The 21,676-nt window shown below is 53.2% G+C and overlaps 6 protein-coding genes across 6 annotated transcripts; 4 read left to right on the top strand and 2 right to left on the bottom strand.

Moving 5' to 3' along the window:
* Positions 1-227: 227 nt before the first annotated feature.
* Positions 228-2,633, bottom strand: CPAR01_01364 (uncharacterized protein; the record flags this gene model as incomplete). Its single annotated transcript, XM_060485653.1, has 3 exons — positions 228-1,893; positions 1,950-2,224; positions 2,457-2,633. 3 exons carry the CDS (start codon positions 2,631-2,633, stop codon positions 228-230), a joined length of 2,118 nt encoding a protein of 705 aa, XP_060356510.1.
* Positions 2,634-9,293: 6,660 nt separating this feature from the next.
* CPAR01_01363 (uncharacterized protein) lies at positions 9,294-9,559 on the top strand (the record flags this gene model as incomplete). The annotated part of the gene is made up of 2 exons (XM_060485652.1): positions 9,294-9,328; positions 9,391-9,559. The coding sequence occupies 2 exons, from the start codon at positions 9,294-9,296 to the stop codon at positions 9,557-9,559; spliced, it is 204 nt and encodes a 67-aa protein (XP_060356509.1).
* Positions 9,560-11,701: 2,142 nt separating this feature from the next.
* CPAR01_01362 (uncharacterized protein) lies at positions 11,702-12,181 on the top strand (the record flags this gene model as incomplete). Its single annotated transcript, XM_060485651.1, has 1 exon — positions 11,702-12,181. One exon carries the CDS (start codon positions 11,702-11,704, stop codon positions 12,179-12,181), a length of 480 nt encoding a protein of 159 aa, XP_060356508.1.
* Positions 12,182-12,574: 393 nt separating this feature from the next.
* On the top strand, positions 12,575-13,204 carry CPAR01_01361 (uncharacterized protein; the record flags this gene model as incomplete). Its single annotated transcript, XM_060485650.1, has 2 exons — positions 12,575-12,614; positions 12,882-13,204. The coding sequence occupies 2 exons, from the start codon at positions 12,575-12,577 to the stop codon at positions 13,202-13,204; spliced, it is 363 nt and encodes a 120-aa protein (XP_060356507.1).
* Positions 13,205-15,958: 2,754 nt separating this feature from the next.
* On the bottom strand, positions 15,959-16,706 carry CPAR01_01360 (dynein light chain; the record flags this gene model as incomplete). The annotated part of the gene is made up of 7 exons (XM_060485649.1): positions 15,959-16,023; positions 16,127-16,196; positions 16,264-16,290; positions 16,357-16,391; positions 16,460-16,493; positions 16,549-16,571; positions 16,658-16,706. The coding sequence occupies 7 exons, from the start codon at positions 16,704-16,706 to the stop codon at positions 15,959-15,961; spliced, it is 303 nt and encodes a 100-aa protein (XP_060356506.1).
* A 673-nt stretch (positions 16,707-17,379) lies between these two features.
* On the top strand, positions 17,380-20,209 carry CPAR01_01359 (RNA recognition domain-containing protein; the record flags this gene model as incomplete). The annotated part of the gene is made up of 3 exons (XM_060485648.1): positions 17,380-17,640; positions 17,703-18,494; positions 18,707-20,209. 3 exons carry the CDS (start codon positions 17,380-17,382, stop codon positions 20,207-20,209), a joined length of 2,556 nt encoding a protein of 851 aa, XP_060356505.1.
* Positions 20,210-21,676: the final 1,467 nt, after the last annotated feature.

The raw sequence follows: 21,676 nt of genomic DNA, 5'->3' as shown, positions 1-21,676 counted from the left end.
AGGTGAGAAAATCATTTCGCTGTTGCTGATGCTTTCAAGTGGCCGTCCAGTCGAGGACTCTCTTGAGATGTCCCGAAAAATTATCGCTTTTTCCAAAGAAATCCCAAAACACGTTTCTGCGCCTTCGCCTTTTTGGCCGGGGCTTCTTTCGCCGTCTTCTTCGTCGATACGTTGCTCTTAGCAAGCGGCCGTTCAAGCAGTTTGCAATTGTCCTTCTTGGTCCCTCCCTAAGCGACCGCGATGGGGGCGCTGCTGGGGACGCTGTTTGGAGGCGGGCATTCCTTGTAAATCTCAATCTTGAGAGTTTTTAGCCGCTGGCGCATGTCGAGGAGATCCGCCATCTTGTCCTCGGGTGGGTTGCGCATGTCTGCAATCTCCCAGTGCAGAGCCTCATACTTTTCATAGAACACCTTGAAACGCGCGGCTTTGCTGACCAGGTCGGGGCTGAGCCCGCGCTGACGCTTAGGGGCTTGCTTGGTCCGGGCGCTCTCGTTGGAGTCGGAAGATTCCATAGCCTTGCGCTTCTTGGGTGGTGCTGAGTGTTCAAGATCCGATGCGTTCGTTGGCGGTGACGAAGCCAAAGGCGATGACTTGGCCGGTGATGTATTTTTGCTCTTGAGAGAGACGCCAGATGAGTTGCGGGATGATGCATGTGAGGGTTCTGCGGGCCGTTGCTTGAGGCTGACGGGCGCCTTGATGGGCGCCTTGGGCTTAGCACGCTTGGCCAAGGGGGCGCCAGAACTTGAGCTGCTGTCGTCTGCCTCCTCTTCCCTCTGTCGCTTGGGAGGCTGTGGTTTGGCCGCCTTGGCAGTCTCTCGTGGAGGCTGAGGCGACTTTTCCTTGGGCCTCTCAATTGATCTTTCCACAGTCCGCTCTACAGGTTTCTCAACTGGTCTGGCTTTTGCCTTGGGCACAGCAATCTTCGGCTTTGGTGGGAGTGCATGTTCGATCCTTCTCTTGGGGGCAGGTGCAGCTGCAGGCGCTGGCCTGGGCTTGGAAGCCACAATGCTCGCCATCGGCTTGTCCTCTGAAGACTCTGAATCCGAGTCTGAGTTGGTCACAAACTCTGCAGAGAGAACCCGGCCGTTCTTGCCAGCTGGGGCTGCTTTCTCCTTTGCCTTCGTCGGCGCAGCCTTGGGCGTCGTGGGCTTCTTGTTCGTGGACAAGAGACGCTTAACCTGAGAGTCGGCAGCCTTCTTCGGTTTCGGCGGCAACGGATTCGATGATGATCGTGACATTGTCTCGCCGCCTTTCATCTTGAGAACGTCTTCGTCGCCATTATCGCTTGTCGCATCGCTGACTTTGATCTTGGGAGGTGGTGCGGCGGAAGCCTTGGCGATATTTGCCTGTAACTTGCTGAGGATCTTGCCCTTTCCTCGCTCTTCCCGCGGCAAAAGCTTCTGCCACTCGGTTTCCGTTGTTGCCAGCCGCATCTTATCGAATTGACGGATTGCGTTGTCGATCGCTTTCTGTCGGGTATCTTGGGTATCATATTCGTACTTCCACACGTCCAACTCTCTCCAGTAGTTCTTTCTCAATGCCCACGTCTGCGTATCCGGCTCGAACTGGGCCACCTTCTCCAGGGCAGGCTTGAAATCTTCGTCTTTGCCTTCCCATAGGCTTTCCAAGTAGTCGGCCGGCCGCTCCTGCACCGCTAGTTCATGTACAATCATAGATCTTTGCTCCTTGGACTTCTCGACGATTTGTTGCGAAGAAGCGTACACAGGGTTTATCGACGGTGAGCTGACGGCTACCAGAGCCGGTGACCCTGAGGGCGATGACTTGCCGCCACCATTGCCGTATGACGCCATGCTCGACAGCAACTTGGACTTGGCCCCCTTCGCCGTGGGCTTCTTATTGGTGCCCGGCAGCGGCCTATCCATGACCTTTGATCTATTACCCTTGTTAGTTGTGTCATGGCCACCATGACCCAGCCATTGTCAACATACTGCTTCTTCGATGCCGTCGCCGCTGCGATGGAGTTCTGCAGATTCTCTATATCTGAGTCCATCCCGGACGACGAGGTTGAAGGTGCACCCTTGGCCTTGGCCTGCTCGCCCTTCTTGGGAGCCTCGGAGCCGGGCAGCTTCTTCCATAGTGAGGATGTTTGTGGTAGTCGTGTAGCTCGTTTCGTCGATTCGAATGGTTTCGTGAGGAAGAGGTCGTGTGAGAATGTCGCGGAGATGGGAGAGAGGATGTGGGAACTAGACCCGTAGAGCAATGTCTTGGTAGCGAGGCAGCATTAGTATCTGTCAACGAACAGCGCTTCCGCCAGCGGGCGGGACTCGTTTGTGTTGGCATCGGACGGCAGCAGATGTCCCAGATGGGCAGCGGTGCACTGCTTTCTTCGCCTTGCATACAGGTACAAGTGCCAGCTCTTCCCGTCGGGAGAACAAATGAATTGTTCGAAGGGGGTTCAAGAAAATGGGCAAAGAATAGCGTTGCGTAGGACTTACCGGGCTGCTCCCCAAGGACAGTTGGAGGTCCTCACCACCCTGTACACACTTGATCATGTCCTCGAGTACATGGTCAGAAAGATTGATGCAGAAAGCCTGTGGTGGTACAGGATTTCCCGAGGCGGCCGAGCTCTCAAGAATGAGGCCGGATTCCGGAACCTTGAGTGAAGAAGGCATCTTGGTTCTCTCTCTCTCTCTCGGATCACGCGAATCAGCTGTGTTGACGGTCGGTTGCACCTCGCATGCTCCGGCTCAGCTTTCGCCTTGCGAGCAAATATTTCGAGTAGAACTAAGAGTTGGACAAGTGTAGAGTCGAATGTCGAGTCGGGGTATCGGCGGACAAAAGGAGGTTGTTGTTGGGTTTTGGTGGTTGAGTTGCGTCTATTATTCTCGCAGGCGGATTATGGGGCGGGTCGGCAGGACGTCACATTGCCATGGCGAGGTTGAGTGTGGATTCTTCCGGCTTCGCAAGAGGTGAATGGACGAGGACGGGGCGTTGGGGTTTGAGGCTCGAGGTTTGCCCTTTTCGTCTGGAGAATGGATATAAAGAATGATTCACCGCAGTAGGTAAACAAGCGAGAGAGAAGCCTTGTAGACAACAGGGTGAGGAGGAGGTGAAGATGAGAGTGAAGGGAAGGAAGTCGAGATCGGGGACAAGAGGAGAGTAGCGGAAAGGAAGCACAGGCTGCACAGCCAGTCAGCCCAGCCCAGGTCCCCAGCCAAAAGACAAATGGGTCGTGGGCGTGGGACTTGGAGTGAGCAGAGGGACTGAGGAGTGGGAGAGAGAGCCCAGGCAGGCCGGACCGCAGCAGGGCCACCCACCGGTAGTAATTAGTGCGGGTACAAGAAGCGGTACTTTCGAAACGATGGTGGGCTGAACTGAAAGCTCGCTGGAGAGACCACTAGAGACCGCTGGAGCCATCGGGGTTTACTGTAGCGACCGCTGTGGTTTTCTGCGGCGGTATGTACCTGACTGTGTACCCACCCCCATGCGAGACAGGGTGTCACGCCTGGCCAATAACGGGTACATGGTGTGTACTTCGCTGAGTTCATCGGCTCGGTCTCCAGAGCGAAGGAGGGAGGGGACGGGGGAGGGAGTGACTGAGCAGAAGAGGAAGAAGGGACCCACAATGGGTACGATCTCAAGGGCAAGCGGATGCTCTGACTGGCTGGACCAACGACCGTGGCCGGGGGTCTGGTCACTCTGGCGGACGCCTGGTGCCTGTACTTCTTGTACCTCTGACCTTTTTGGCCGAAGCGACAGGGGTGGTCGGGGTGTGCGAAATCAACCAAGGGGACCGTCGATGTTGCTGTACCTTGAGCCTTGAGGTCTACGCAGTATCCGTACAGAAAGTCAGAAAACCAAGGCGACCACTCCAGTCCAGTCAGTACGCATGCTGTATCGGTGCCATGATGACTGAAGACCACCATCTTAGGAAAGCAACGTATACGTAGACGTAGAGTGAGCCAGATAAGATGAAGAAAAGTACAAAGTGACGAGGTCAAGGTAAAAGACGTAACCCCAAATCATTGAGTCTGTGCTGCCCTGCTTTGTACCGTTCAGTTTCTGTTCTGTTCTGCGCATTTGCCGCCAAAGACATGGACGCTTGATGTCGGCCCAGCCCACCTCAGCCAGCTTTGGAGGGGGAAACCAGAGGGGAAACCTAGAATGGAAGACCGAGGTGAGGCCTGATGGAGTAAGACAGTCGACTGGGTAAGACGGTGCTTGGCGTTCTGCTTCGTATGAGATGTGATTGTACGTAGTACTCCGTAAGTTGGCACTGGATCAGTCAGGGCCAGTCATAATCACGCAGCCGTGGTGCCACATGGGGGCAGAAGGAAGCCAAAGGGCGAAGACATTCGAACGGTGGCCGCAAGACAACACAGAGGTAAAAGCACCACTTGCGCGCGATAGTGCGAGGAGTCAAGACTAGGTGGGCAATGTGTAATAACCTATGGAGAATTTCGAAAAGCATTGGGCATGGGCGAGGTTTACACGACAACTTCCGGCCGGGGGCCCAGCCCGGCATAGCATCCGATAGCGGGCGGTCCCTCACCTCGTTCCATAATCCATTTAACCTTCACCGTATCCCTCTGAGCCTCTTTTACACCTGCCTTCTCCCTCTTTACGGATAGTCTATTGTCTATCCGTATCCCTAATCATCCAATTACTAAGGTATGCTTGTTTTCCGAGTCACGGGGTCCAGGCCCACCCACTTCCACTTTGACAGGATGACATTGACAACTTGAGCAAAGGACATGAGGAAACCGTAATAGATGAAAAGAAACTGTAAAACATAATCCAATCAGCCCAAATGGTGAGATGAACAACCAGAAAATCCGCTGCGCAGCAGGCTACCGGACCATCCTCTCGTCCGCATCGTACCGGAAAAGGATGACTTGAATTTTGTCAGTGCTGTCACCGAGTAGGGAGGTGGTATCTCTATGGATATTTTTGGCCTTGACTTTTCCCTTTCGAATCCCATAGTTCGTTCCCCTGTCATTCGGTGATTGGGCCCGCCGACTCACTCACCTCTCCGTCTTGTTCCCACTCCTACGAAAAGTTCCATATTCCCAGTCGCTACCCCTTGTTCTTCCTGTCCCTCTGTCTCCATGACTCCATCGCTTTCATTTTGCTGTTATGATAAGATTGATGAGAAGAAAACCAAGGGGCACTCGCTGGTGGCTGCTCAACGGGAAACGGAAACGGGAACAGGCAGCATGTGGCAAACCTCGTCTGTGATGGCCTGCCTTTGTCCCATCGTTTCCAGCAGCCCATGCCGTTCTTGTCTTGCTCGTCGATATCTTTGCTTCATGTTCCTCTTCTGGAGGGAAAAGAAACAGCGATGCAGCCGTCCGCCTGTTCGGGACCGGAGGTGGGTACCATATCTTCCGTCGAGTTATTCTCTGCAATCATAACAGCCCGACGTATTGCTTCGGCTTCCAGTTGTTTGAACGAAGGGCAATCCGTCCAAACTTGACACACGGCCGCGAACCTTAACAAGGACTGGATTGGCGGGCAATCAAGGGCAAAACCGCTTTGTCCGGTCCAGCCCAGTCCCAGTTCGACCGTAGCTAGTGGATCTGCCACCCGAACGTAGCTCTCGCCGTCTCAACTGTAACATTGTTACATGTTCAATACCTCAACTTTCGGTCCGCCGCCATCCATCGCCCTTGCGCTGTTGCATTTGTCTGCAAGACATCTCATCCCGTTTGGAGAAGTACGGATATACCTGCGCCCGCGAACGGGTCATGCTGGATATTGCGACGAAGAGGTCCTTATCATTATGCTCATACATCACCAGCGGTGACTGGGAAATCAGAACGACGAACCTGGTGCTTTTGGTAGAGTGACTTGCTCCCACGGTTAGCAATACCGTAAATTGTTTTTGTAGGGACGAAACCGGTCCACTCCCGTGCTACCATTCGGCGCTATCCTTGGGTGAAAGATGGTCTCCTGTCTCGTCCTGTTGTGGTGGTGCTGCCCTGCAGTTCCTCCTCAGTGGGCTTAGTACCAAGCCTGTACCTCGACTGCAGAACGCGGCCTGTCCTTACTTGATGGATACACAGGTTCCATGTTGCGACAATGGTGATGGTGAGCGCACTGGGCTAGCAGCGGCTAGTGCACCCCCCTGTCGGACCTTGAGTAGAGGCCAATGTCGCTCGCTTGATGAATTCCATTGGCAACGGATACTGGTCTCGACACCCGGGGAAGAAGCCGTCGGATGGGTTTGAAGTTTTGAGTACAGAATATGCCTTTTGAGTAGTTGCCTTGCTGTTCCATGGCGGCCAGAAGTAAGAATCAACGACAGGAAATAGGCGAGTCGGGAAGACGACGCCAGACTGGCATGACTGGGTATCCAAAAGGCTTCTCTGCATCTTGTTCTGCTTCGCTGGCATGGCATAGTAAGGTAAGGCGGGCTGAAACCCCGTCCGCCAATGGTGGTGCCGCTGGCTGGCGTCGCCGGGGCGGTATTCTTCTTCCCTCGACCTCTTGCGGCTGGAACGTGGCCGGCAGCTGGTGACCGATAGAATTCGTTGCACGCAACGTCGACCGCACTGCAACTGGTGCGTGTGCCTGAGTGGGAACACCCTTCCTTCTAGATGGAATGTGAAGAGGGCCATACCACTGGCAACACCCACACCATGCCCGCATCCGTCCAAATTGGCCGGCGCGATCGCTGCTGGCTGAACGGTTCTTGAGGGTTCAACGACTGGGAGTAAGGCAAAGAAGTAAGGGTTTTCCGACCAAGCCGACCTATTCGACTTCAGCCATGTTCATCCAGATTGACCTGGGCCGTCTTCGGTGTCATGGCGGAATGCGGTTGTGTACGTAGCAGTCATTGAGATGCAGCGGCTAGGTGTGATGAGGGGAAGCCCATGTGCTGTGCAGACGTTCTACTGTGGTAGGTCGCCTCGCCATCCTTCAAATGGAGTCACGGACGGACGGCCGTACCTGACCTTCTATGCTGCAGCTGGTGCGGGTCTCATGAGGATCCCAATGGGTCAAGTAGCTTGCGCTGTCACTTGACTGTTTGCTGCAGTGTCCCATCGTCGAGGAGTGTGACTGTGACCATTGATCAGTCTACCGCTAGTCTACTTGGTGCTTCCACACATAAAGTCACCGCCGGTGTTTGTATCTCTATGCCAGGCTCTTCAAAGACTCTGACATCATTCGGACAAATTCGAGGGCGCAGAAGAGGCATCCGCATAGGTAGGCGACCGGATGGTTAATTGGCAGACAGCATCCAAGTTCCAGTAAGTTGAGAGTTGGGTTGGCTGAAGGGAGACCAGAATGCACATCCCGGCTGGATTACTCTAGTGTTGAAGGAAACCAATGAGAGCGAAGACGCGCGTGGGAGAGGACAGAAGGTGAGGGAGGATTGGTAGAATTATTCCGCAAGGTACGGATTGATTTGAGGCGGACGACAGGATCAATGGAAGAGACGGGATAAACGGAAGGAGGTCATCGAATTGTTGGTTCCTGCCCTCACTTCAGTCTCGGCGGTACACCTCCGTCTACCACCTGCACCTGCCATTGAAGCACCAGTGAAGCAGCAGTGCCCAAGTGGATGGATTGGCACATTGGGTGACGATGCGCGAGTGTGCTGGGTTGCTGGGGGCGCGGGAGAATCATACCTAACTTTTGGTTGCAGCCACGAGGTCATGTACCGCTGCAGTATCTGTACCTACCTGTGGGTATCTCGGAGTGGATCCCGTCTAGAAATGTATGTTGTTGCAAGTGCAAGTACGGAGGCGTCGGGAAGGTACATCGGGAACCCCAGTCGATCCTTCCATTCTTTTGATGCGGTCTTCGTACCTTCCTCTCGTACGAACACCAGTAGGTACGAATATCGGTACGTACCTCAATTGCCAATGTCTCTTTCCTCGACAACGCCTCCGAAGCCTCCAAAGCCTTGAGACCCAGCTGGTGTTTCCCCGGAATGAAGAAAAAGAAAGAAGACCCCCAAATCGTCGACGGTGAACGATGCTACAGACGACTTTTCACAGAGATCGAGAAAGAAAAGAACAAGTCAGAAAAACAAATACTATCCCGCCGTGCCCGCCCAAGACCCCTGTCGTCCATTCACCACGAGCTGCCCGCCATCGACTCTTGACGTCGTTTACAATTGCAATTTCTGCCATTGTTTCTTCATATTCCGTACCACTCACAGAGAGACACACGCAGCGAACATCGGACACGACTTTGTGGCTACCCGGGTTCCCGCGGGAAGGGAAGTCACTTTAATCGGATTCATCATCGGGCCCAGACTAACGCCGAAATAGTGTTTCCCCTAACCGCCAGAATGAGCACTCAAACGGCGTGGGATGGTTGGTGCGGGATGATGGATCATGCTTGTGTCCTCGGATCCGCTGGCTTTTCCCGTCACGTCACTTCCCAGTTTCCACTTCTTCAAGGGCAGGCAGGCCACAGTCGTCGACTTTCGCAATATGTGCCCATGTTGGCGGGCCGGCATGCAAAGCTTCGCCAACTTGCAAGCTATCGCGGGCCTTCATACGGGCGCTCGTCCGAGGTGACGCAGTACCTACTTACAGCCATCACGATCACGGGTCAGGCCAGGAGCCAACAGCGCCACGGCCTGGGTACGAGCCCGAGCCCCCAATGACACTCACCATCGTATGGCCTCCCCAAGCAAGGCTCCAGACTGGCTTGGTTGCTTTCGTGGTCAGCTTTGTCGTACCTACACTACCAAGAGCATGGCGTAAGGCGAACGAAGCTCGCGATTGGCAGGGCCGATCGCTACGCAGCAGTGTACGTACCGTATATGGGCAACTCTCTAGCTGACAGGCTTGCTACACATGCAGGTTGATTTGGATTTGATTTGCATTTTGTACTCCACGTCAGGGGAGGCGGCAGATGGCAGCTGGAGATTCGGCTTGAGCCTGAATCTCAACTGCAAGTCTCGCTTGCCTGCCAGATAGAGCCGTTCTTTGCTTGTCTCGGTCGGTGCGTCTCATTGTCTCAACCTCGACTGAAACATGTCTTTGCCGTTTTCCCTGGCGACGGACGTCAAGGTAGGGATACTTCAGCAATAGTAGGTAGCGCACCTGGGTGCATTTCGGTCTACCTGCGCGACATTTCACCTTGACTCGACAATGGCGAACGCACAGCAGGTAGGTACATAGCCAGTACGGCATGCAGCGTGGCAGCCAGCAGCCTACCGACTCCCACCCATCTCGACTGTACTGTAGTGTTTAGAGGGAGGCTAGACGGATCGGTGTCGTTTGGTGTAGCGAACATGTTGCGCTAATATTCACTCCTTTGGGTTGCGGAAGAACACAAGGCCACAGCACCTGCCACGCTTTTGTGTGACAATGGAAGACGGGCACCCAAACTGGCTTCATGCCAGGTACGGATACCTTATGCATTTGTTTCGGCGCCATCAACGAGGACCTGTACGTTCTATACCAGTGAGTACGATACTGGCGCTGGTATACAGCAATTCTCCCTCCGGAACATTACTCAGTCCAAGATCGCGTCCGAGAAAGTCGGCCTGCCATCACCACGTATTGTCCCATCTACCAACTATTTGACCTCGAACGACTTTTGCAGAAAGCAGGGACCCTCTCCCGGCTTGTGAGCGAAGTATGATGCAGACGCCAGACAACTGCGACAAACTGCGATGGCCCAGTACTCGTGGCTTCAAACAGCACGGACTACTGGGCTTCGGCCGGACAATGCCATACCTGAGCATAATTCGCTGTGTGCAGCACAATCTAGCACAGAACGACGGCAACATCGACGATTGCTGGTTACACAGAATATAGAGTAAGATCTCGCCAATCACCCTGCCCCCGACGTTCGTGCCCCTGGTAGCTCATCCATAGATCCCTTCAACACGCGGAATACCGATTCCAAAGACTGCCTGACTGTATCTACTAGGTATCGGATCGTTTGCGAGAAGTTGGCACTGCAGGAAATCATCAACATCACAAGGCTGTTTACACCAAATCGACAGCCACCACAAGCAAAGTCAACCACACTATTATTATTGTGGAGCTATCCGTAGAGTCTTCTCCGTGTGACTCGGCGCCTGCTTTCGAAAACCGACCACAAAGCCCAAGGGCCATCGCAGACAACAACCCCACCTCTAAAAGCATGGGGCACCGTCAAAGTTCGGACGTTGATGGAGAACGTAAGGGAGCATCCTGAAAACAGCATAAACGTCTAATTTCTGCCTCTGTCTAGTGCTTCATCATTGGATACCGACATTGCCTCTAGCAACGCTTTAATCTATCTGCAGGTAATGCGTTTGAAGCTTTGAGTGTCAAAATCACCCTGAGCACTGATGCCGTGACCATCCATGTCCTGTAACGAGAAAACAGAAAGGTGCCGAGGCCGTTGGCCACTAACGGGCTCTTGTTGCTGAAAACATGGGTCAGCGTCTTCTTCATACAAACTCAACCGCGCCGGAAAAGAGCAGGAAACCCGCTACCGGCGGCAGAGAAACGGTAGCAAGTTACACAGGGGATCAGTGAATGAGCACGCATATCAATCGAATCCGACTACGCACAGGAAAGCCTCGAATTGGGCCACTGGTGGTCAATGAGAGCCATATGTGTTTCCCCCGAAACAAGGACAGGATCAGACGCTGCCCAAGCAATCCCTCCCAGCAACGACTACGAAAGCAATATTTCTGTTGATTTTTTGCCAGGAACTGCCTGACCGTCGACAATACAACACGATGACAGCCAAGTTCAATATAAAAATGCAACGAGACGTCAGCTTACTGGATGACATAAGATACCTGTGACCGCGCAAAAGCAGCTGCCGTCCGTCTTTACCTTCAGCGGCACTTGTGTATTCTTTTACCCATCTGTCCGATCTGAGTGTCTGACACCTGGCGGATCATCTCAGCTCACATGTGGAGAGCAAGCTCCAAACCCTGCAACGGAGCTCGGATGCCCAGGCCTACCAGCCAGTACATTTGCATCAACCTCACAGTCCACAGTTGCTATATCACTGCCAACTATCACAGGCGGACTGCTGATATCGGGGGCCATCGTCGTACTAGTGGCGAAGACCTCATGGGTCGACCTGCTTCATAGTATTTTCTCATCACCTTGTACCCCAGTGCTTCCAACCTGCTGGGCCCGATGCCGCGCCTGAGCTTCCTCCTCTCCTTCTTCAAGTGTGGGCCAGCCTTCTAGCTGCATCCCATTCTAAGGGCCGGACTGGCCCGGTGTACGGATACTCATCGAGACGTTGCCGAGTCGAGATGGCGGATGGCGATTAAGCCGAATGGGTGTAGGTACACACGCGATACATGCATCGTTCCCCGCCCCGTTGCCCAACTTGGGCCTTAGATGCCGTAGCTAAGTCGATAGACCCGTGCGTTGCAGGCCGATTCCAGCCCTCGATCCCTCTTCCTTTTCGTCGACGAGTTAGAGGAAACTCCCGGAACAATGGCTACAATCGATGTGGCGAAGCTGAAGGAGAGTACTACAGGCATGCTAAGCGACGCAAATATTTGATCCCTCATAGAGTGAGTCCCATTCCAGCTGTTCGGGAGTTTGGAGTCCAGCCAGCCGGAGCAAGAAAAAAGTGTGAGACATGCTACACGCATGGGTAACACAAAACCACCAAAAACGGTTACTCCATCCGAAGATGATGAGAAGCCTACCGGGCCTATCTACCTACAGGACGGCTACACACAGGAACCGCTCAGGACATCGACCAACATTGTTAGATATGGTGTGTGCTGGAAGGCTGACAGACACCAATGCAGCCGAGAAACCTTCCAGCCGGTCCAGCCAGACAGATGGGTTTCTATGGTTCGGACAAAGTAGGACCGGGTGCTGTCCTGTGCGTCGCAAACCCAAGTATCCGTGACTACACAGTACAGAGGTGTTTTGTGAGGTGGGGAGGAGGAGGAGAGGCGGATGATGGACCAGCCAGCACTCCGGCCTGCTTCCGTAGCTGCTCCGTTGATCAGGGCCACTCACCCGAGAAACGACAAGAAAGAGATGCTCAGCTCTACGCCTCAAACAGGATACCTGGGGCTCTTGACGAAGACCTGTGGAACCTACATTCCTTCCGATACGAGAGGGACTCGCCTTTTGCCGACAAGCAATGCGGACTGCAAAGAAGACGATTGCCATGTCGTCACGGAGAAGGGTTGATGCTTTTCGCTCGAAATACCCTTTTGACCAGGGCCCTGATCGTCCAGCAGATTGTCCCCTGCCACCAGGACCCTGAATAGGATGGTGGTGGTCTGGCTGACACCCTGGGTCTCGCCTCTCGTCTATAGTGCCTACTTGAATGGTCGTTCCGTTCCCGCCAACCATGTCGTCGCGCAACGTCCGAAACCAGTTACCGGTTGCCGGAAATCTATCACCCAGCCCCCCAAAGAATCTGCAACGACACCAAAAGGTTTGGGCGAAAAGATGAATTGCTCAAGTTTCCGCCGATGGCTTCATTCACATTGGTCTTTACCCCGCTTCTTCATCAAAGCACTCAATTCCTTCAATGGCTTTCGGCTCATGTGCATCATGTATAGGCAACGCCAGGGCCATTCGAACGTGCGTATGGCAGGGGGAGGGAGCAGCGCGGTGAATCGCAGTACGATTCTCTTTTTCCTATCCCTCCCCCCACCATGGCAACTGCTCTCGGATCACATTGCCCACGCACTGGCGGTTCGCGCTTTGCATATCGGGAGAGCATGGTGCGGGCGCCCATATATCAGAAAGTTTCCGGAAGGTGATATGATCTGTCAAGGAAGCACCCCAGCAGACTTTGTTATGTTGATTCATTTCGTTGCGGGAGAGCTTAACGGCATCGTCTATCTGTGTGGGATATTTGCCAAGTGGGAGCTGAGTCGTGTGTTGTCCCAGCGTGCTTCGTCTTCTGGTCCCATTCCCCCTTGGTTCAAATGTTTGCGGATTCAGCTCACCTCTGAATAGGTACAGATAGATTCGCAGCAGCGACCCCCAAGGTCCTCTTACACGAAAGGGGACGGAAACGCACCTTTGCAGATCATTCTTTCCAGAAAAACGTGGTCTGTCGCTCTCTGTCTTTCTCTCCCCACTGCACGCGTTCAACGAAACCCCGTTGCATTTCGTCTGCCCATCCCGCAGCCCGCTCATCAATGTCGATCCGGCAGCAGCCAGCCACCGGCCGCCGAGAAATAAAGCGGGCTATCGCCCTCCGCTCTTGCCCCTCCCTTGCCCTCACCTGCGAGTCCCTCTTCTTCTTCTTCCCCTCCAAGCGCAAGACTGCGCAGTAGTGTAGTATACGTACGGAGTATCCATCCGTAGAACAACAAGTCGTTAGTTAGGTCGACGTTAGCGTGTGATCTCTTGGGCTCTAGCGCATGTCTGTGTCTTGGCTCGGCGCGGGTGCCGCAGAGCGGAGGGGACTCCTTGGGAGGAGGGACGGGACTCTGTAGGTACCTACCACAGTACCTACACACCTTGGCATCTTGGGGTGGTGGAGGAGGAGGGCCAGCCGCTTCTGGTGTCAGGTGAGAGGGCCCGCTTCCTTGGGTTACGCCTGTTGATGGCTAGATACGTACGGATACTAATTCTTTTGCTGGCTACCTATCCATAAAAGGTACGCAAGGTTGGAGGGAGGTACCAGCCAGGAACCTGGACATGAACAGAAACCCCAACCTGCTATTGCTGGGTGCCTGGCAGCGCCTCTCGAGGGAAGTGCCACTTTGAGTGTTACCCCAAGTTCCCAACTCACCCGTTGTGGAGAACTGACGGAACGAAAAAGTGCCCATGGGCCGGGGGCTGCACTGCACGTATTGTTGAAGTTCGGAAGAACGAATGACAGACACCGCCTCATTGAGAATGACTCCCGTACGAGCTGCGATTTTCCGAATTGGTCTTCCTGGAAGGAAAAAAGGTTCGGTTGGAAATTGGTGTCTTATTGCGGTTGTTGATAATTCAGAATCAATTCAAGTCTTAACTCTGCCCAGAGACTGGTTCGTATGGCATGTAGACTTCTCGCTCGGATAACACGAGTGAGTGGATGAAAGGTGGGCACGGGAAGCCGATGTCGATCCCATCCCATAACAAAACCCCCTTACTGACATTCTGTAACAAGAGAGCGAGAGAGAGTGAGAGCAACTTCAGCAAAGTGGTTTCCCCTTTCCCCGTGAGCGTGTGGGTGTGTGTGTGTGTGTGTGTGTCTCGGCCGAGGAAGGGAAAAGGTCACCCACCCGGTATGCTGGGTCATACTGTTACAAGAAAAACAACCCTTTTTCCATGGAGAAAGTCTCTTTTTTTTTTAATTTGGTTGCGTCGATCCGTACTCAATTTATTCCACGGCAACGACGTCGAGGCTAAGGAAAACTTGAGACGAAAATGAGCATGGGCCCCGGTTTCGTTTTATGTCCCGAGACGGAGACATTTGGGTTGAACAAGATTGACATGCGCCGTGGTACCCAGCCCAGTAGCAATTCCCTTGTTTTTGTCAAATTGATTCCTAGAATGGAGGAGAGGCAGAAGCCTGTGCCTGAGCCGTTTGATTATGTCGTGAGGTGTTGCTTCCTCGCTATTGTGGTACATCCTAGATTCCGGTCTCGACTTCGGATCTCAGAGACTTGAAGGCAAAGGGGCAAGACGGATGAGGATGAGATGGTCACTCTAAACGGATTGAACATACCAATGTCCCATGAATCATCCTCACAAGATGTCGTCCTGTCGGCTTCAGATCCGGAGAGAGTTGAGGAGAGAAGGGTGGGGGAGACAGACAGCCGTCGGACGGATGAGAAATCCCCATGGACAACGGCCTTGGAGGTGCTGATTCGCCAGAGAAAGGGGTCGTCTGAAACGAGGCTCTCGACCGCGGTTCCCTTCCTTTGCCTCTTGATCGAGAGAGAGTCTGGAGGACCCGCGATGCAGCTCGGGTCTGACGTGCCGAAGGGAGGTAGTTAAACGGATGGTTATCTCTCCTGATGATATCTCCATGGGTACACACTTGCGGACGTGTATCGTAATGTGGTGGACGGATGCTCTGGACATTTATCAAAGAAGTTACAGTTATTCGTAGTGGCGATTATTCCAAGACAATTATTTCCGGAGCTATTGTAACCTCTGTTCGATATTGAATTGGCTAGCAATTGGAATATTGTGAGAGTAGAGAAGTACACGCGCGTCTATTTTTTGAATAGAGGCTCATATAGATGGAAGATTACACCTCTGTACTTCTCTCATTATACCATTCTCGAAGAAGGTCGTGGGCATGTTCTAGACATTCACATCTCAATGCGTTACGTCCAGTCAAGGTCCGGGAAGAGCATTATATTGGGTAACATTTGAGAGAACTGACGATTTCTCTTCCTATTGCTAAATTCAGCACATGATCACTGTCACCTTGCTCACCGTGGCCTTGGGATCAATTTTGTGAGCACGGCGCATGCCATCTTGTGTTCCGTCAATCAGTATTTCATCATACCATCCATCGCAAGGTACGGCAGAGGTCAAATTGAAGCACCTGTAGTGAATCGAGACTTTGTCCTTAAAAAGAGCCTTGCGCCCTGGGAATACGCCGATCGTAAACAGCCTCCCAGAAACCACGAAGTTCTCTATAATCGTACACTCCGCATTTCAACAGGGCTTCGGGAGGCGCCAAATGCCTGGCTGGCGCAAGGAAGCCTACAAAGCCCTACTAACAGCAATTGTTACGAGCCATGACGTTTGAAGCATATTTGATTGACGAATGGGCTCCAGCGCCGCCTAGCAGAAGATCACGGTAAAAATCTACTCGCCCAACGCTGCATTTTGAACCCCTCGTTTTGGTTGACAGTCATCTCTCCCCCTCCAAGAAAGAAGCAGTTCCCGCACACGCCTTTTTCCACAAGTTCATATTCCCATTATCCCATATGAGGCCGGCCTAGTCGCGGGCCCTCTCCCTATTTGAAGGTATGTCCTGTACATCGTATCTGCGACGCGTCGTCCCTGGGCGGGGTCCCAAGTCTTTGGACAGTAATTTGTCGGTTAATTTTCGTTCTTCGGCTTGGTCGTTCGGCCGTCTATTGGGTCTTGAAGAGAAGGATCGCGCAGTGGCCGAGGTAGAAGTAGATGAAATGCTTAGTTTCTGTATACCGGGTTAGATATGATTAGGGTATGTCCAGTTCGATGCCCCGCATTCTCCTCCTGTCTCGGCTGGAAGTCGGACGTTGGGCTGTTGGTAGACGTACCGTGGGTCACGAAGCTGCCAAAGTTGCGGCCAACAATGCAGTGCCATGTAGGTCCCTTGCGCTCATCGAACTGAAATCGCCGCAAGTATTAGCAACTGTATGCAGTCAGGCGATAAAAGGAATTACGGTAGGCTCACGGTTCGCTTGATGTGCTGGGCAATGTCCTGGAGATCATGTTTGTCAGTAAACGATGTCGTACGCTATGTTCTCAGTGAATTGGGGACGCGTACCTTCTCAATAGTGAACTTGGCCATGGCTTCCTGAGCTATGGAGGGGTCGTCAGAACACAGCGGGGTCCTACGGAGGGGCTTTCCGAGGAATGACGTTACATACCGACTTCAATGGATTCCTGCTGCATGTCCTCGGTCTATACACTGTCAGTATCGTGGGTCGCAGTTGGGCGGTCCGTCGGCGCTCCTCACCATGTCGGCGCTCTTGACCTGAGCTGTTTTTCGGTTGCGTCAGCCTCGTCTTCAACCTTATCCTCGTCCAGTTCCTGCACAGATGACCCAGTCTATTGTCGCAACGTACCTTCCAGCTTCTCGCGCGGAGCGGGCGAAGTGCTCTTAGCGTCGGCCATTGTATAATTTCGTGGTGCTGCAAAAGTATCTGAGTCTTGCGATCTCGTCGTCAGCCTCGGTCCAGATGATTCGTTCGGTTTACGCGGCACAACTCGCAAGCCCCTTTTCCAACTCTTCGTCCACTGCTGCGCCTTCGTCTAGTTCGGAGAAACTCACTTATAGGGATCGAGGTTCTGACGAGAGTGTCAATGATTTGCTGCACATCGCGGAGGGTTCGACTTACATGAAAATCCTTAGACCGAGGAATTGGCTTGGTTTACGAGTTTCTCTCAAGAGTGGTTGTCGCGTGTTTGGAGCAAGCCTGACAAAGTGCCCGCGACAGGGAAGGGTCCATTCGATCGAGTTGGGTTGTCATGGGCGCACGGACCATAATCTTCCTTCCGGGGTGGAAACGGCTACGGCTGTAACCTGCGCTAGCGTTGACAAGGCGGGGCGGAAGGTCACATGGTGATAACGATAACGACGGGGCGGAAGAAAAAAAAACTTCAAGGCAAGTCCCGTTTCCGTCTTGAATATCACCAAGGCCTTCTCCCGTCTTCCTCTGTTGACTACACGACAGCATGTCTCTGCCTTTATAGCCACCACAACCCCCCGAGCAATTGAGCTCATCATCTCTTCTTCTTGCTACTGTTGGAGCCTTTTATTTTGTTTTCTGAGATACCCCTTCACATAATGGCTGCCAGCGCCGCCGAAGCTACTCCATTGGAGACCTCTCGCATCTTCGTGAGAGGTCTTCCGCCCAAAATCACAGACGCAGACTTCCGACAGCACTTCTCAGCTGGAGGTCGTGAAGTCACAGATATCAAAATTATTCCTCAACGGAGAATCGGCTATGTCGGTTTCAAAACTCCCGAGGTTGCTGCTAAGGCAGTCAAGTATTTCAACAGATCATACATCCGTATGTCAAGGATCAACGTTGAGCTTGCAAGACCGGTATGTTGACATCGTCACCTTGTAAACAAAGACATGTCCATATACTCATATTATCTACCCAGATTGCAGATCTTGCCCCTGCAAAGGCAAAGGGCACTAGCGGCCAGATGTCTGTGGCAACGCCGTCAGCATCCGTTGCCCCTCTCCCTGCTAGTGACGAGAAGGATGCGAAGAAGAAGCGAAAGCGAGAGGATCTGGATGAATCGGATCCCAAGCTGCGCGAGTTCTTGCAGGTCATGGGTACTGGCCAAAGCTCTGCAAACGAAATGTCGGATGTCATGGCCTCTGCCGCTGTTAAAGAGCAGAAGAAGTTGCTTCAAGACGACGAGAGTGACGATGAGTATGAGGCCATCCCGTCTCGGCCTGAGAAACGGCAGATGAGGGAGGCACCACAGGGAGATGGTCGTACAGAGCCTTTGCCGGAAAAGGACGAGGCGATGCCTGATGCTGACCCCGTCTCTGAGCCGACGGAAGTCATGCCTCAGGACGAGACTACGCCTGCCCCAACCAATGCTGCTGCCACCGACGATGATTGGCTTCGTTCGAGGACAAATCGACTACTTGATCTAGTTGAAGATGGCGAAGTGCCCCGACCTCCAGTCCAGCAAGACAGTGGAGAGACAGTCGGAAGTGCTCCCGTGGAACAGCAAAAGCAGCCGACGGCCGAGAAGCCCAAGGCCGAGACTGACGGTGGAGCTGTAATTCAAGACGCCCCGGTTTCCCAGGAGGTCGAGGAAGATGCCACCCTCGCCACCATCAAGCGAAACTCTAGACTCTTCGTTCGAAACCTACCGTTTAGTGCCAAAGATGAGGACTTGCGGGCACACTTTGAACAGTTTGGGGAGCTGCAAGAGGTAAGCAGAGAACTTTTCATATCAATCTTACGCCACTCCGTGCCATACAATCATGTGATGAATCCAGATAGGGACAGCTTACATCAAATGATGGTTGATGCGAACCTTGGATCGGTATTTTAGTAGATGCTTCGACTTTCTGAAAAATGATTGCCTTCTCAACTCTTCATATGAACATCAAAGATGTGCTCAGATTGCTAATTTCCCACCAGGTACATCTGCCAGTCACTGCTGGAGGCGCAAGCAAGGGCTTTGCAATGGTCCAATTCACGAGTGCCGAGTCAGCTGTTGCTGCATTCCAGTCGACGGATGGTCAGACTTTTCAAGGGCGTCTTTTGCACGTCTTGCCCGCTGAGGGAAAGCGCGATGCTGGGCTGGACGAGTTCGCAATCTCAAAGCTGCCCTTGAAAAAGCAGAACCTGATCCGAAAGAAAGCCGATGCCGCCTCTAGCACATTCAACTGGAATTCTCTGTACATGAGCCAGGATGCAGTCAATGCTTCCGTGGCAAGCCGGCTGGGCGTGTCCAAATCAGAGCTGCTAGATCCCACTTCGGCAGATGCCGGTGTCAAGCAGGCCATCGCCGAGACGTCGATCATCCAAGAGACCAAGTCGTACTTTGTGTCGAACGGCGTGGATCTCGATGCCCTCAAGTCGCAAAAGCGGGGCGACACGACCATTTTGGTCAAGAACTTCCCATTCGGGACTACGATGGAGGAGCTGAGAACTATGTTTGAGGAGCACGGCACAGTCCTGAGGGTGCTGATGCCACCTAGTGGTACCATTGCCATCGTCGAATTCGCGCAGCCAACACATGCAAAGGCTGCCTTCGCCAAGCTGGCGTACAGGCGTATTAAGGACACTGTGCTGTTTCTGGAGAAGGGCCCGAAGAACCTGTTCAAGAATGATGCCTCAGTAAACACGACGCAGGGCAAGGAGGATCGGCCCACCGGTGTTCAGAAGTTGAGCGTTACAGAGCTTTTGGGACGGGACGACCAAAGCGAGGCCAGCATTGAAACAACCTCACTGTTTGTCCGGAACCTCAACTTCTCCACCACGACGGATAAGTTGGCAGAAACGTTTAAACCGTTGGACGGCTTCGCCTCCGCCAGAGTGAAGACAAAGATGGACCCCAAGAAGCCTGGACAAGTGCTCAGTATGGGTTTCGGCTTTGTCGTCTTCAAGACAAAGGAACAAGCGCAGGCAGCCCTCAAGTCCATGGACGGGTTTGTGCTGGAAGGGCACACCCTTGCGGTCAAGGCTTCCCACAAGGGCCAAGACGCAGCAGAGGAGCGTCGCCGGGAGGACAAGGCCCGCAAGGCAGCGGGGCAGCGGACCAAAGTCGTCATCAAGAACTTGCCCTTCGAAGCGACCAAGAAGGACATCCGCACCCTGTTCAGCACCTATGGCCAGCTCAGGGCGGTGCGCCTGCCGAAGAAGTTTGGCAACTCGACCAGGGGTTTTGCCTTTGCCGAGTTTGTCACACCCCGAGAGGCGGAAAACGCTCTCAACGCATTGCGAGACACCCACTTGCTGGGCCGCAAGTTGGTTCTCGACTACGCCGAGGCCGAGGCGGTCGACGCGGAGGAGGAGATTGCCAAGATGCAGCGCAAGATCGGGGGCCAAGTCAACAAGGTCGCTCTCTCGCAGCTCATGGGCCAGAACAGGAAAAGGGTCACCATCGGAGACGACAATGCCGACGAGATGGATATGTGAGCGGTTGGAAGAACATCAACATCAACGCTCCCAAGAGGGGAAAGATAGAAGCGAATCTAAATTTTTGTCGGTGTTATGTCACCATCGTCTCACAACATTTCCCTGACCAACTGCACTATCGTCGCGTCATTCTCGTCTTCCCCCTCAAAGTGACAATCGATACTACCAACTCAGAAACAGAGAAGTTTGGTCCAGGTATCTCTACATGGTATCGCCCTTGGGTAGTTACTTTCTTTAACTTCAGTGGTAGTCCACATCTGTAATTCTGTATGCAAATCTGTCTCACTCATCCCTGGCCCCGCGATTTGGGCCCCTGCTCACCCCCTTGTCACCCTTCCGATCAATTTTTCTCCGAACAGAACACCTCCTGCAAAAAATAAACCGTCCCGCTATTGGGGCACCTTTCCCCATGTCAAGCCCACGACGGGAACCAAAGGAGTTTGTTTTGTCAAACGGTGGGGTTCTGGAGAGGGCAGAAACTGCAAGTCAACTACGGACTAATACTGTCTGTGCTATTTGGGACCTTGCCCCGTGCACCAGAACATCGAATGGCAATAGCTTCAATACGCGAGAGAACCATCTTCGTTGCAGATGGGAAGGGATGAGGAAGAGGAGGAGAGTGGGAGGAGGAACCACGCGGGGAAAGGCAGAGGAAAGCGAACATCATCCTCTCACACCAAAAACCTTTCTCTCATCTGTCATTTCGCCTCCTTCTGCCTGTCCTGCCTCGAGCTGCGTACTTGTGTGTCCCTCTTCGCCTCCTTGACCCGCACAGCAGGAATGCATCTCTCTCCCCTTCACTCGGTGTTTTTGTCTCTTTCTAATCTGGCTACATACCAGCTTCACTGTGCACTATGCCCTTTCTTCGCCTGTGTTTCTAACTCTATCCTTTTGTTTTGTCTTTCTTACTCGTTGTTATTTTGCCTCTCGTGTTGCGAAGGATGTTCTAACTTTTGACAAGAGAGCGGAACGGCGGGGAGGCCCTAAATCAGCATCCATGCCGAAATCGAAGAAAAAGTTGTCTGTCCGTCCCATCTTCTTCCAGACTTGCCTCTAGAAAGAGTAAGAGAACTCTCGATTGGACGGGTCTGAATGAGTGACGGTGGTGGTGGTGGTGGTGGTGCTGTATGGTTTGGTGCGCGTGGTACGTGCAGATCCAGAACCGTGGTCTCTACCTAGTTCGTCCCAAGTTGGCCCCCCCGTGAAGGCCAACGTTCCTTGGACCAACCCCCTTGCATGCCAGCGCCCTCAATGTGTCCACCACTCCAGCTTCGTTAGTTTCCCATGATTTGCCATGTGGAGATGGCCCTTGTCGAATTGACAGACGATCATATGCACACGCACATCCGCTTGGTACTGTACCGTAGTCGTAGGGCGACAGGGAAACCCTCAACGGGCCCCATATCGACAAGACTAGCTCCCCGATGCTTCCTAGCTCAGCTACGACTAAGCTCGCGATCCTCCGAG

Source organism: Colletotrichum paranaense (assembly GCF_030867605.1).
Source record: "Colletotrichum paranaense strain IMI 384185 chromosome Unknown Scaffold_1.1, whole genome shotgun sequence".
Classification (NCBI taxonomy): Eukaryota; Fungi; Ascomycota; class Sordariomycetes; order Glomerellales; family Glomerellaceae; genus Colletotrichum; species Colletotrichum paranaense.
The sequence above is the reverse complement of the archived record's forward strand: the minus strand, read 5'-3'. Positions and strand labels throughout refer to the sequence as shown.